Source organism: Carassius auratus, unplaced genomic scaffold (assembly GCF_003368295.1).
Source record: "Carassius auratus strain Wakin unplaced genomic scaffold, ASM336829v1 scaf_tig00026283, whole genome shotgun sequence".
NCBI lineage: Eukaryota > Metazoa > Chordata > Actinopteri > Cypriniformes > Cyprinidae > Carassius > Carassius auratus.
In genome coordinates, this window is record NW_020525502.1 from 202,728 (window position 1) to 218,733 (window position 16,006).

General features: G+C 38.1%; 1 protein-coding gene across 1 annotated transcript in view; it reads left to right on the forward strand.

The window, feature by feature from the left end:
- The window catches only part of LOC113078664 (CD209 antigen-like protein C), a 39,497-nt gene extending 24,023 nt beyond the window's left edge, over window positions 1-15,474 (forward strand). Inside the window, exon 4 of the mRNA XM_026250995.1 lies at window positions 15,361-15,474. Within this exon, the coding sequence (XP_026106780.1) occupies window positions 15,361-15,474 (114 nt within the window). The remainder of the gene's footprint in view (window positions 1-15,360) is intronic.
- The last annotated feature ends 532 nt before the right edge of the window (window positions 15,475-16,006 follow it).

Consider the following 16,006-nt stretch of genomic DNA (forward strand, 5'->3'; position numbering starts at 1 on the left):
ACAATAATGAAACACAAAAATCTTGATATCTTTACGGTATAGAACATAATTCTACAAAAAATAATAAGCCTAGCAGGAAATAAAATAATTTTTTACTCATAAATTTCTAGTGACATTTTGTTTTGGTTTCTTCAATGATTAACCAATTCAACAGCTTTTAGAATTCTTCAATGAAGAAATATTTTATTCAGATGCTCAATTTCTACTAACAGTGTGCTTTGTAGATTTTTTAAGTTCATATCATCCAATTCAATATCTTAGTATAGTTTTGCTCCAGTGATCTAAACCAGTGGTTCACAACCTTTTTTGACCACTGGACCCACTGATCTATAATATAGAACTGGATTGCTCATGACATCATTAAAGTGAAGAAGGCACGCCGCCATATTGGTAATCCCTAGTGTGCGTAAACGTTATATTGAATTAATAGGAATTTGTATGATTTTAATGAGAAAACATCACCTAACAAGTCAGCGTTTATAGATCTTAAGTATTTATGTACATTATTACAATGCAAACACCCTAGGCATGTAAACCGTTATTTTTTTAATGTCAGGAATTTCCCTTACTCATTAAAAAGCTATGTTCATTACAGTAGTGAGCATCATGAACATGATAAACATCAGACACGACGTCAACACATATAACAAACGACAAAGTGTTCGTTCTGAAATCTGAATTTATTCAAAGAAATAACTGACTATATACAGTACGGATTTAAAGACATAAAGCTTTATTTCCCAGATAGTAAGTTAAGCTTTTCATTTAATTATAGAGCAATATTAACAACATAATTGTATGATTCATTGTAAAATATTAAAATCCATTTCTGATACTAATACGTTCATGTTTAATAATTCCTGAATAATAATGTTCATAAAGAAATAAGGTATATTTTGTGTTAGATCGGTTATCTGTGTCGTCAGTGCGCAGCAGACACACCCACCTGAACGATTTGAATATATCACTAACACTGTAGATAACACCTGAAGTAAACATTAATTTGCATACACATAACATAAAAATGAGTCCCGTTTGACTGATTTGCTTCAAATCAAGTGATTTTAGGACACCGGATTGAATGTGTCTCAATGGTGCTCTCTGCCGGTAGGGATTAGTAAAATGGCGGATCGAACACTTCCGGTGGCTTCACTGTCTGCTGGCAGTTTAGAAGTGATGAGTGATCCAGTCATATATAGATCAGTGACTGGACCCCTATCATATATCAAACCATCCTAGTTGACCCCCAGTTCTACCCCCTCACCTCCCCTTTAACCCCACCCCACTGTCACCACTAACACTCCCATTATCCATCCACTATTTTCCATTCCCATCACATTTTAAAAAATTTTATTTAATTGAGTCCAAATAATTATATACTTTATTAATAATAACTGGCAACTTTTTTTTTGTTTGCATTAAAATTACACAAACACAATAACATTGACTTGTGAAACATATTTCATTATATAAAACAGTATTTACACATTTTACTCCGATTTGTTGTAGCCAAATTTAACTGGTGAACAATGATTTACATAAAAATACTTTTGTGTTGCTTTTGTTACTGGTCAGTATGTTAACAACATGAAAAAAGAAAAAAAGTAATGCTTCAATGCCTTGACCTTCAATAGTATATTAATTTATATACATTAATAAAGGTCCATCTGAATGTAAAGTTATTCATTCCATGTTAAATGTGAAATTTGCACTGGTTTGTCACAAATACAATTTTGCATTCTGGTGTTGTGTTGTCAATTAAAATAAGTATTTTTTTTCATTTGCATTAAAATTACTGTAAGGTCCAGGCACTCGGCCCAAGGAAGGTATCCGATGCTGGATGTAGGTTTCCTATGTGTTCGGTCTTTCAGCACGTAGAGTTATTTAGTTTAGGTTAAACTCAAATCTGACTCCATTTTATTATTTAATCTGACTCCATTTTAGTATGACCTTGAATTTAAGTTGAAAACTGAATAAAATCAAATGTAACAATTTATTATCAGTCAGGTAAATATGGTTTCTGCAAATTACAGTAGGTAGACATGGAAAAGGCCCATTTGCAGCTTTTGACCGCTGAGTGGACCTTTAACCACAAGTTATCTAACAAGTGCATCAAAGCACATTTTCGCAAATAGACATCAGTTTTGCCTCGCTGATGTGTTACATTTGACGGCTTCAGTCACGGAAAATGAAAGAAAAACACTATAGTTAAAATATTTCATATATTTAACATGTAATATTCACAGATGAAAGTTTGGTACTTATGAAGTTATGTGCATTTCTTAGAACAAATTAAAGCAGGATAAATGTCAAGCCTGTGCTTATATTTTCTCTAAACTTGTCACGATCGGGACACAGGAAAACACAGTAAGAGATCCAAGTGCAGGTATGTCTTTTTATTGGGGTAATCCAAATCGTTATCCAGTCCAGGCAGGGGACAAAACCAAGGTATCAATCCAAACATGAACAAACACTAAACACACGGCATGAACAGGACTGAGAATAGTCGTGAAAACTACAAGGACTCCGTGACACATACTAAAACAGACAGGGTATGAATACACAAGGGAACACAAACCAGACACTGTGACAATATCCCCTCACTACGGAGCGGCTACCAGACGCTCCAAGACATGACTGACAAAACAAGACCAGGAGGGAGGTGGACAGGCGGGGGTTTAGTGGGAGGGACGGAGGGCCAGGTAAAAAAAATAATAATGGGGAAACCAGAGACAAGAGGAACATGTAAAGCGGGAAACAGAGACCAGAAGTGCAACACAAAACAGGGAGACCAGGAGAGAGGTGGACAGGTGGAGGATCAGGGGGTGGGATGGAGGGCCAGGCTCACAGAGGGGAACAGGGACAGGAAGTGAACAAACAACCAAAAAAAACAACAACAACAACAACAACACAACAGGAGATCAGGGTGGGTCAGGGCGTTCAGGGACCCAGGACAGTGCCGACCGGGCAGGATTCCAGGACGGAGCAGAAGACCACCATGTCCGTGTGGTCGAGACCGGAGCCCCCCAGGGCGGAGCAGAAGACCACCACAACCGTGTGGTCGGGACGGAAGCCCCCCAGGGCGGTGCAGAAGACCACCACGACCATGTGGTCGGGACGGAAGCCCCCCAGGGCGGAGCAGAAGACCACCACGTTCGTGTGGTCGAGACGGGAGCCCCCCAGGGCAGAGCAGAAGACCACCACAACCATGTGGTCGAGACGGAAGCCCCCCAGGCGGAGCAGAAGACCACCACAACCATGTGGTCGGGACAGAAGTCCCCCAGGGCGGAGCAGAAGACCACCACGACCATGTGGTCGGGACGGAAGTCCCCCAGGGCGGAGCAGAAGACCACCACGTCCGTGTGGTCGAGACCGAAGCCTCCCAGGGCGGAGCAGAAGACCACCACATCAGTGTTGTCGAGACCAAAGCCCACCAGGGTGGCGCCGAAGACCACCACAGTGGGATCAGACTGACAAGAGAGCAAGTCTGGTTGGGCAAGTCTGAAACCGAGAACATGAACAAGTTAAGGGTAGCCTCCGTGGCCACAACAGGATCAGTCGGGCGCTCAGAGAGTTCGACTGAGACGTGACGAGGCTCTGGAAGTTCTGCAGAGGCGAGGAAAGACTCTGGTAGATCAGCCAAGACGTGGGGAGGCTCTGGTAGTTCCACAGAGACGTGGATAGACTCTGGTAATCCCATGGTGTTTAGACTGGATTCCAGAAGATCAATGCTGACTTGACTCTGCTCATGAAGATCATTGGTGGCCTGACTCTGCTCATTAATAACATTAGTGACTTGCATTTGTTCATGAAGATCATTGGTGACTTGCATTTGTTCATGAAGATCAATGGTGACTTGGCCTTGTTCATGAAGATCATTGGTGACTTGCATTTGTTCATGAAGAACACTGGTGCCTTGCCCTTGTCCATGGAGATCAATGGTGACTTCACCTTGTTCATGAATTTCACCGGTAACTTGGCTTGACTCCGGAAGGTCAACGGTGACTAGCCCTGACTCCGGAGTGTCAATGGTGACTAGCCCTGACTCCGGAGTGTCAATGGTGACTAGCCCTGACTCCGGAGTGTCAACGGTGACTAGCCCTGACTCCGGAAGGTCAACGGTGACTAGCCCTGACTCCGGAAGGTCAACGGTGACTAGCCCTGACTCCGGAAGGTCAACGGTGACTAGCCCTGACTCCGGAAGGTCATCGGTGACTAGCCCTGACTCTGGAAGGTCATCGGTGACTAGCCCTGACTCTGGAAGGTCAGCGATGACTAACCATGACTCTAGAGGGTCCACGAGCACCTGACTCGACACTGGAGGGTCAACAGGAGCCTGACTCGACTCTGGAGTGTCAACTGTGGCTGTCATTCTGTGCAGAGACGCTGGGCTGGCGGCCATCTTGTGCTGTGGCGCTCGGCTGGCCTCCATCTTGCCTTGTGGCGTTGGGCTGGCGGCCATCTTGTGCAGGGGCGCTGGACTTGCGGCCATCATGGGCAGTGGCGCTGGCTCGGCAGACGTGCGCTTCCTCTCCCCTCTCCGTCTGCCATGGTGAGACAGCGGCTCTGATCCGTCCGACACGAGCCCCGGGTCGAAAGGGGGCCATGGTGGAGAGCGATGCTGAGCCTCCTCTCAACCACTCACTCCTCGGCGACCTCCCCTGGTCCCGCGAAACACGACCAGGCGGGTTCCCTCAAACTGATTCCTTCTCTCCCGCTCCGTGGCTGGGGAAGAAACATCAACAGACATACCGCTGGATCTCGTGTGTGACCTTCTGTCACGATCGGGACACAGGAAAACACAGTGAGAGATCCAAGTGCAGGTATGTCTTTTTATTGGGGTAATTCAAATCGTTATCCAGTCCAGGCAGGGGACAAAACCAAGGTATCAATCCAAACATATCCAAACATAAACAAACACTGAACACACGGCAAGAACAGGACTGAGAATAGTCGTGAGAATAGTCGTGAAAGACTCCGTGCCACATACTAAGACAGACAGGGTATAAATACACAGGGAAATTACAAACACTAATGGGGAATTGGCTGAGTGCAATGATTAATGATTAGTGACAGCTGAGTGCAATGAGGAGACCGAGATCGTGGGGAATGTGGTTCAGGAAGTGACAGACACCGTGGGGAAGGAGGACATCTAGTGGTTACCCAGGGAACACAAACCAGACACTGTGACAAAACTACATGGTATTAAACCATATTTTAGATCTGATACATTTAAAAGGTGTGCAGTATTATTTATATTATAAGAATTATGTGTTATATTATTCAAAAGAAACTGTGGTTTACTTTGTATCTGAGCGTTAAAAGTGGTAGCCTATTTTAGTGAGCTAGGCTACATGGATTAATATGCAAAATGTCAATATTTTCATATATTATGCCTATATTTTAATTTATATTTTAAAATTGCTTTAATAAAACAACATGCATTTTTGTTATTCGTTACCTGTCCTTTTTTGACAGAAAAAAGACATTTGTCTGTACACTGTTTAAGAAATTGTTTAAACGTGAAGCACTGTATAATTTCGTTCACATTATTTAGGCCTAATTAGCCTAAAACAAGAAACGAATAAATTAAACCTGAATGATTTACCTAAATCTTTGAAACTCTAAAGAATGGCTGCATTAATAAACTGTCCTCACTATTAAACTCATGGTCTCTCATTATAATCAACAAAATGCACACAATGTAAAAAAAAAAAGCTTCATTAACTGACAACATAAGTGACTTTAAAAGGCGCATTCTTTACTTACTTTTAGTGCTGGGCAATAGCATATGGCCTAAAAAAATCAGATTTATGATTTAAATCGATTTTAAAATCAATATTGAAATGACAAAGACATTTAAAACAAAATGTATTACTGAGACAAGATGATAAACAAACTGTAATGTTATTACCTTAATGCTGGAAAGACCTTTATTTTTATTTTTATTTTTCATTTGTTTATACTAGTCCATCATGCATCTAACCATCCACTCGGCGTTAAGATCTGTTCAGATTAAAACAGCCAGCTCCGCAGTGAGTCAGTGTCATGGACGGAGGACAGAGCAAGTGTTAACATATTTTCTACTCTATATTTCCATCTCGTTATGCCGCTGGTTTAGGATTTTTTTGTTTTGTTCTTATATAACTTATTTGTAAACAGAGCAGTCACTGTCTGTATCTACTCCGGACGTGAGAGTTGTCTTTGCTAAAAGTGTGTCTAAACCTGATGACATCACACTATAGTGTCAAATCATCTTAACGCAGTGTCAGTACATTTCATCATAAACAGAACGAGCATCAGTTCACTGATGGGGATCGTGTCAAGTGTATATGTATATATAAGATGCCTTGCCTTTTATAGCTGCCCTAAAACAAACTCTATATAGCCTATATATAGTGTTTATAGATGGATTGAAGTGCCATCAATCCAGTCTTTACTTCTTTTCCTCTGAGAAGAAGAACTGGACTGAGAGCAGAAGATACTGTAGAGAGAGAGGAGCAGATCTGATCATCATCAACAACAGAGAGGAATGTGTGAGTGAGTGATTGCGTGTGTGTGTGTCTGTGTGTGAGAGTGTGTGTGCTCTTGTTTATGTATCATATCAGGATACAACTCTGTAAGTGTTATTGAAACTAAAAAGCGATCATGCATTCAAAGGGTGGGGGGTCACAATGCAGTGTTGTCTATCAGCCATCCCCGTCAGACGATCTATCGCCCCAACCCTAATTTGGACATTGAGGTTGATGAACTGATCCAGGTCACGGTTTACATTTGAAATTACCCATTTAGCAAATGCTTTTATCCAAACCAACTTAAAAACAGAACATCAGATACAATATATCATAAGATCCAACAGTAATCATAGTACTGTTGCACACAAGTTGTGAAAAGATTAGATTGGAATGATTAATAAAAACGCAATATAAAAAAAATAAATAAATAAACATACACATAAATCCCCTTGATAAAAGCCTCTGTGTTCATATTCTGCTGTTCTGTGGCCATGGATTTGTGGTTCTTGTTTTTTTTTTCCTACAGATGACTTACAGTAAGGCTGTGACGATAAACACATTACCACATCACCGCGGTGATGACTTAATTTTTTTGCTAGTGAGTTATATAAATGCTTACATCAAAAGCATGCTCAAAGGAAACAACATAGATCAAAACAGGACCCTGTATGTTATGGTACTTAATTAGATTTAATCGTTTAACCACCACAGTGTCGTGCCTCGATTGACAACAATGTAAAATTTTAAAAATTTTGGACCTTATTGGGGACACTTGTTAGAAACAAGTTTGTCAGAAACATGTAAATACAATGTTTAACTGGCAAGGCTTTAAAGCACATGCAAATAATGTAGTTTTGTGATTATGAATAAGTGCAGTGTCCCGTAAGTGTAACTCTACTGCTGAGTTAACATTTGATGTGAATGTTTGTCCCGCTGTAATTGTACTAGAAAACAACACTTTATTGTATTTATCTGCTGTAAGTATTTTTGTTTTGCTCTTTGAAACTGAGTTTTGAGAGGCAAATAAAATCTGATCGTGCTTAATTGTTAATATGCCATGAAATTTGGAAAAATTAGTCTATACATTTTTTTAGTTAAAGGAATGACTGGTTTTGTTCAAACTTGGCATTGACCACTTTTTCTGTATATGCTGGATTAAACTATGTTGTGTATTTGTTAACTAACTGTATTTTTTTATAGAGCTTGACAAGCAAAAGAATAAAAGGACCTATGTGAAAAGACCATGGTCCACGTCAGAGGTCAAAGGTCACTAAGCAGTCTCTGGAAGCACATCAGCAAAGGAAAGCTGGCAAGTTTACCAGAATGTGAAATTGCAAGAGGCAGAGCACCCCATTCTTGTTTCTTGCACAACAAAAAAACATACAAGACTTTGTTCAGAACATGGGTATAGCTCACATGAGACAGATGTGTTTTTAAATTTCTTCTCTTTTCTGTACTCTTTCACACAATTTGACTTGCACAATCAAATCAAACTTCTGTCTTGTTTAGACATTTTAACTATTGCTGCATGCAGTTTTTGTGCTTTTTTCCGCAGTTTATGACACACTTAAAGGGATAGTTCACCTCAAAATTTAAATTTAATTATCCACTAGTTTTTCAAAACCTGTTGGATTTTCTTTCTTCTGCTGAACACAAAAAAGATCTTTATGGAAGTCAAAGGGGACCAGAAACCGTTGGGTTACCCATGTACTTCAGCTCTTTTTTTGTGTGTTTAGCAGAAGAAAGAAACTCCTGCAAGTTTGGAACAACTTGTGGGTCACATAATTTTCATTTTGAGGTGAACTACCCCTTTAATGAATGTGTCTGGACATATTCTGAAGCATGAAGCAAACAGTATATGAGTGTTTTGGATTCATTCTTTTGTTAAGTAAATCTTATTGTGCAGTGTTTTGAAGCCCAGTGTATTTAACAGACTGTTTGATTGTAAATTTAAACGATATGAGTTAACCAAAGGTTCAGTAGTGTATGGCACACTTAAAGGGATAGTTCAGCCAATAATAAAAATCATGAAATCATTTATTTACCCTCAACTACAGCGATATCATTGACTTGATTGCAAATAAATGCACAGACACTATTTAAACTGAACAGAGATGACATCACTGAATTCAATGATGAACTGCCTTTAACTATCATTTTGCATTATTGACACACTGTTTTCCAAATGAATGTTGTTCAGTTGCTTTGACACAATGTATTTTGTTTAAAGCGCTATATAAATAAAGGTGACTTGACTTGACTCGAGTTGTTCTAAACCTGTTTTTAAAGATTGTAGTTAACTAAACTGTTTCTGGTCCCCACTGTGAGACTTCTGGTCCCCATAAAAAAAAAAACAAAAAAAATAAACTCCTGCAGGTTTGGAACAACTTGTGGGTCAGTAAATGATGGAATCATTTTCATTTTTAGTTGAACTATTCCTTTACTGAATGTGTCTGGACCACCGATGTATATATGACTGGATCACTCATCACGTTCTAAACTTCCAGCAGACAGTGAAGCCACCGGAAGTGTTCGATCCGCCATCTTACTAAACCCTACCAGCAGAGGGCACCATTGAGACACATCCAATCTGCTGTCCTAAAATCACTCGATTTGAAGCATATCAGTAAAACGGGACTCGTTGTTATGTGTATGCAAATTAATGTTTACTTCAGGTGTTATCTGCAGTGTTTACGGTCTTTTGGGGCAGTATAAGCGATATATTTAAACTGTTTAGGTGCTGCGCGCTGATGACACAGATAACTGATCCAACACAAAATATACCTTATGTCTTTATGAACATTATTATTCAGGAATTATTAAACGTGAATCTATTAGTATCAGAAATGGATTTGATTATTTATGATTTGATATGTTTATTAACGTTTCCATGTAAACTGTTGTGTGCTAAATAAATAGTTAATTTAACCACCGTTTAAACATTACCTGCTTCAAAATTAATGCTTTTAATGAAATCATTGTTAGCTACTGTAGGAATAAAAACACTAAAACTAATTTATATAAACAATGAATAACTGTACAAGGCAAATAAAGGGATAAAAACATAAATGTTTTTTCAGATTTCAGAACGAACACTTTGTCATTTGTTTTATATGTTGACGTCGTGTCTGATGTTTATCATGCTCATGATGCTCGTTACTGTAATGAACATAGCTTTTTAATAAGTAGGGGAAATTCCCAACATTTGAAATAAGAACCGTTTACATGCCTAGGGTGTTTCATTGTAATAATGTACAGAGATACTTCAGATTTATAAACGCTGACTTGTTAGGTGATGTTTTCACATTAATATCAATTTCCTATTAATTGAATATAACTTTTACGCACACTAGGGATTACCAATTTGGCGAAGTGGCGGCTTCACTTTAATGACGTCATGAGAAATCCAGTTCTATATTATAGATCAGTGGTCTGTACATATTCTAAAGCAACTTATTCATATTCCTACTGGCAAAACAGTGCTGTCAGTTCAGCTGTCAGTCAATAGAATACTTGTTTAGATTTTCATTTCATGAGTTTACTCTAAGTCTGTAAGGCTTTTGGATTTATTCATGTGTTAAGTAAATCATATTGTGCAGTGTTTTAAAGCACCGTGTTTTTAACAGACAGTTTGGTCAACTAATTTCATATCATTTAAAAATACTGTGATGAATTGCATACTTGAAAAGGGAGGATTTAGAAATTATGTGCCAGTTCTTTGTAGTGTCTTGAAATTGGTGTTCTTGTCATTTTCTTTAAGGCCTTTTCATGTTTGATTATGCAGGTTAGGTATTTCTCCGTAGCTTTTAAAATTCATGCTTATAAGTTATTGCTTCTTTGCCCATTTATTTATTTTGCCCAAGTTTTGGACCGGCTTCCTTTATTTATTTACCTTTTGCACAGTTACAGTGAATGAAAGATTACAATGCAACATTGCAGAACCATAAGAAAAAAAAATAAAACTTGACCCAATAAACATGACCAAGCAGAAGGTATGTTTGCCCCTGGTGTTAAAAACTCCAGTTGGTCTTTTTGGTTACAATCATGTTAAAGCTTCGTAAAGCTGTTGTCAGCAGGAATGAGTATAACACCCCTCTGTTCAAATGCATAAGATGTCTTAATAATCAGCAATTTAATTAATAGGAAGATGCTAAAATGTATATTAGCATCTTCTGCTTCAGGATTTATGTATTACATAACACAATGGTGTGTGAATTGATAGCAGTGTTGATAAAGCACAACTCATACCTCCCTATAGAAGAACTTTACCACCATAGGTTCACTGTGGGAAACAGCACTTCTCACTGTATTCACTTACTAGTCAGCTGCAAATATGTCTTGACCCCAAAAAAATTCTAACAAAACGTTTATCAGTGGTTTACAGTATATCAAATGTACTTAAAAACATACTAAAAGTTTACCAAAGTTTGACTCCACAAAAAGGCCCGTTTTTCAAAATGGCTGCCGCCAGGTCCTTAAAATGACCACTACTCCTTGGTTTTCCTCCTAGACCAGAAATATTGGTGTCTGATACATGTTTTTGCCATGTAATATTATAACTAGCATATTTGCATGATAGATAAGTGATTACAAGTCCAATTATATATTAAAGCAATTGGTTACAATCATATTTATGGGGAAAATATGTACAATTTCCCTTAAGTACATGCAGGTACATGTAAAAAAAAAAAATAGAATATCATGGAAAAGTTATTTATTTTTTGTAATTTAATTTAATAAAGCAAACCTTTTATATTCTACATTTATTGCACATGCACAAACTGAAATATGTAAAGAGTTTTTGTTTGAGTTCTGATGGTTACGACTTACAGCTTCAGTATCTCAAAAAATTAGAATATTTTCTCAAAGATCAATCAAAAAAATGTTTACAAAAAAATTTACAAAACAGAAATGTTCAAGATCTCCAAAGTAGGTTTAATTATGCTATCAATACTTGGTTAGGGCTCCTTTTGCAATTACTGTCTGTGTGCCTCTTCACAATACACCGTAGATTCTCTGTGAGGTTCAGGTCAGGTGAGTTGGCTGGCCAATCAAGCACATCATGGTCAGCAAATCACTTGGAAGTGGTTTTGGCACTGTGGGTAGGTTGTGAGGGTTTTGCACTTTGTTTTATGTTTTGTTTTTTGTGTCTAGTATCAGCACATGGCTTTGTTAATTGTTTTCTCGGCCATGTGCTCGTTTAGCCCCTCCTCCTTGTTTCCTGTTTACCACACCCCCCTCATCAGCCTGGTCAGTCTAATTGTGCTCAACTGTCCCTCATGTATTTTCCTCCTTATTTATAGTGCCCCTTACCCTTTTTTGTTTGCTGGTTCATGGTCATTCACACCCTCTCTGTCTCTGTATGTGGCTGAATACGCGCCCTTGTCTCCTTGTCTGGTTGGTCTTGTGCCCTTGTCTAGTCTTTGTAGTTCTATGTTTTTGTCTTGCTCCTTATTTTAGTAATTTGTTTGTTCTTGCTTTTGGCTTTTATTTGTAATATTTATTTGGCTTTTCTAGTCTTGATTCTTGTTGGTTAAACTGGTAATTTTTTATCTTGTTCCTTAACCTTTTATTAGTTCATTGGCTTATATCTTTCCTTGTCTTGAGTTTAATTTGTGTTTTTGTGGGGCTTTGTCCTGTCTAGTTTTGTGTTTGAGTTCCTGACCTGTCCCCGTGTGTCCTGCCCTGGTTCTACCTACCTGGCACTTGGTCTGTTTCAGAGTCAGTGGCAAGTGTCTGAGATCTGCTCTACGGTGCCTTGTGTGGTCTTCTCCATCAGCCTGGTTTTGCTGCCCCCTCTGTTGCCAAGTATTCTGCCAGCTGTTTCCTGAAGCTTTCCCAGTGGCCTCCCCTAGCTGTTCCTGTTAACTGTTATCATGTTCTGTTATCTATTGTTCACTTCACTACCCTCTTGTATCAGTCTGTTTTGTCAATAAAACCTTATTACCTCCCAATGAAATTGGGTCCTCCCTCCTAGATCCCTGACATAGGTGCTAAATTTCTGCTGCAAAATTAAATCAGCATCTCCATTAAGCTTGTCAGCAGATGGAAGCATAACGTGCTACAAAGTCTCCTGGTATGGCTGCATTGACTTTGGACTTGATAAAACATAATGAACCAACACCAGCAGACGTCACGGCACTCAAATCATCACTGACTTCAGAAACGTCACACTGGACTTTGGATTCTGTCCCTCTCCAGTCTTCCTCCAGACCTTGATTTCCAAATGAAATGCAAAATTAACTTTCATCTGAAAAGAGGACTGTGAACCACTGAGCAACAGTCCAGTTCTTTTTCTCCTTATCCCAGGTGAAATGCTTCTGATTTTTGTTTTTTTTTCTGGCTCAGGAGTGGCTTGGTTTTATGAATGTGACTGCTGTAGCCCTTTTCTTGAAGATGTCTGAGCTTGATGACTCTTGATGCACTGACTCCGGCTTCAGCCCACTCCTTGTGAAGCTCTCCCAAGTTCTTGAATCTGCTTTTCCTGATGATCTTCCCAAGGCTGAAGTCCTCCCTGTTGCTTATGCACCTTTTCCTACCGCACTTTTTCCTTTCAGTCAACTTTCTATAAATATATTTTGATACAGCACTCTGTGAACAGCCAGCCCTTTCAGCAATGACCTTCTGTGGCTTAACCTCCTAGTGGAGGGTTATGATGATTGTCTTCTGGACAACAGTCAAGTCAGTAGTCTTTCCCATAATTGTGGTTGGATGTTCTGAACTAGCCCAGGAGGTACCCAGTATTTATACTCATAATTAATAAAACTAATCAAGCTCAAAATGGAATATTAAATTTTTTTGAGATACTGAATTTTTTATTTTCCTAAGTCGTAAGTAAGTCGTAACAAACAGTTTACTTTTTTTAAATTAAATTACAAATAATAAAGAACTTTTGTTTTAAGTAGTCAAGGATGAATTTTGTTTGAGCAAAATGGTATACACTGTGCTGCCAACAACATTACAATGAGTCACGCAATATCAAATGTCAATATTCTATTCTACCATCTTCTGAATTGCTGAAAATGGTGAATTTAGGTTTGTTGGGTTTAGTATAATGCCACCTTTATACTCTAAAACATCTATAAAGGATGCATTACATATTAATTACCTTATTAAAATTGAAAAGAGTGACCATTTTAGAGGTTTCACACACAGGCCTCTGTTCGGGCTAATACAGGGTTGTTTATGGGTTGTTTATGATCAAAGTTATGATCAAAGTTATACAACTCCAATTTAAGTTACTTTTGGGTGCAATAACCTTTAAATTGAATGTAAAGTCTGTGTTTTAGCAAAACAAGTTACATGACATAGGCTAAATTGTTTACATCTCTGGTTCACCCCAAACAATGATAAAACCTTACAGTATTCTCACAAAATCATGTATTTCATAATTATGTTATCATGTCAGTGCAATTTAGACAAGTCCAATGGATTCACAGACCCAGAAAACATGGGGTTAGACACCAAGATTACTTGACTAAGTCAAATAATGAAGGAGTTAGGATATTTTAAGGACACACAATACTACAAAAAACAGCTGAGAAACCTTTTGTTAGAATTTTTTTAGGGTTAGGTGTTTTATTTTCATGTATGCAGCAGTCTATACTCTTTATATGGCTTTTGCTGGCTCTGACACTTGCTTGGTATTTTCCTGAGTCTTTTTCTAGCCAAAAACAAAAGTTGTCACAAAATGAATCTTTAGGTTAGGCCTGACTATTTCTGGGGGCTTGTCAGAAGTCTTAAAACTCTGTTAACGTTTGTTGTGTGCGCACTTAAAACAAATATTTGTCATTCCCCTTATACCACTGACCTCTAGAGTATATAAGTGTCAAGATTGCATATTCATTTGTTTTTCTTCTGTATGTATTGGTCCACTATTAATGCTTCGTTGATGCTGCAGTAATTTCTGAATTTCTGAATTTGCTGTATTTTGAAAGCTCATATTGGATCTCTCTAGTTCATTGGCAGCTGCTGCTGGTTTGTCAGGTCCATTTTTGTCAACATCATGCACACTTAACTAGAGTACAGTTATTTATATATATATATTCTTTCTCCAGTGCAATAAACAAAATTAAGATGCAACAAATCAAGTACATTGCTTTGTGTTGCTTTTCATGCTACATGTACTAAAGCAGAAAATATAACAGGCTCCAAACCTTAAAATGTAAAACTTACTGTTCCTAAAGATGGATTACTCATATCAAAAACACTATCAGTTTTTTTTTAATGAAGTTCTTAGTAAACTATGTTATACCTTGTAAACCACAATGCTTGTGTGTGTTTAGTCCCAGCAAACCATAAATCACTGGACCCTGCAAGCCTGTGAAAAATCAGCTGATACATTTCCATGATTTAATGGTAAAAACAACCATTTTAAGTGAAATGTATCCTAAAGAGGCCATATAACATTGTGTAATATATTGGTTTCTTTATATATTGATATTTTAATAAACTGGTTATAGGATGTTAGGAAAGGGATGTCCCTTTAAACCACAATGGTTTCATGCTGTCCTCATAAACACTATATACCTGTGTGTGTGTGTGTGTGTGTGTGTGTCATATCAGGACACAACTCTGTATAATGACATGGGTGTGTGTGTGTGTCTGTTTGTGAGAGTGAGTGAGTGAGTGCGTGTGTGTGTGTGTCTCTGTGTGAGAGTGAGTGTGTCTGTGTGTGAGAGTGAGTGTGTGTGTGTGCTCTTGTTTTTGTGACATATCAGGACACAATGGGTATGACACCTATGGGATGAACACACTTTACACAAAAACAAACATGTGTGTGTGTGTGTGTGTGTGTGTGTGTGTGTGTGTGTTTAATAAATCATGTTATTGTTTCACTTCTCAGGATTTTGTGAAGATCATTACTGATAGTTTTGGTCATTTCTGGATTGGTTTGACTGATATTGAAGAGGAGGGCAGATGGAAATGGGTTGATGGCAGCACACCGACCTCTGGGTGAGAAATCACTGAACTGAACTGGTTATTACAGTATATAATAAATGATTGTCTCAGTGATTATCATATCACTCAGAAAGCAGCTCTGATCTAACTCTGATCTGTTGATGCAGGTTCTGGGCGCCTAGAGAGCCAGACAGCTTTCTGGGAAACGAAGACTGTGCAAACACTCATTCATTAGGATGGTTTGATTTTCCATGTAATAGTAGTGTTAAATGGATCTGTGAGAAGAGTATCCTTAAATGATACATTATAATAAAAATTTACATATATGCATTATGAACATATAAATGTCAGTAATTTTACCTGGTTTTTTTTGTTGTTAGTTTTTTGAATGGCACATTAATTAGTTTATTCTGTTAAAACAAATAAAAAATAAATAGAAAAAACCATTGTAATATAAACATTTCCATATAAAACTTTAAAATCATTTTGTTTTTAAATTTTAGATAGCTTTTTAGAGAGAGAGAGCTTTATGAATATCTGTGTTATGATTCAATTCAATCTGATCTGTTTTTCTTGTCCGTCTTTGGATT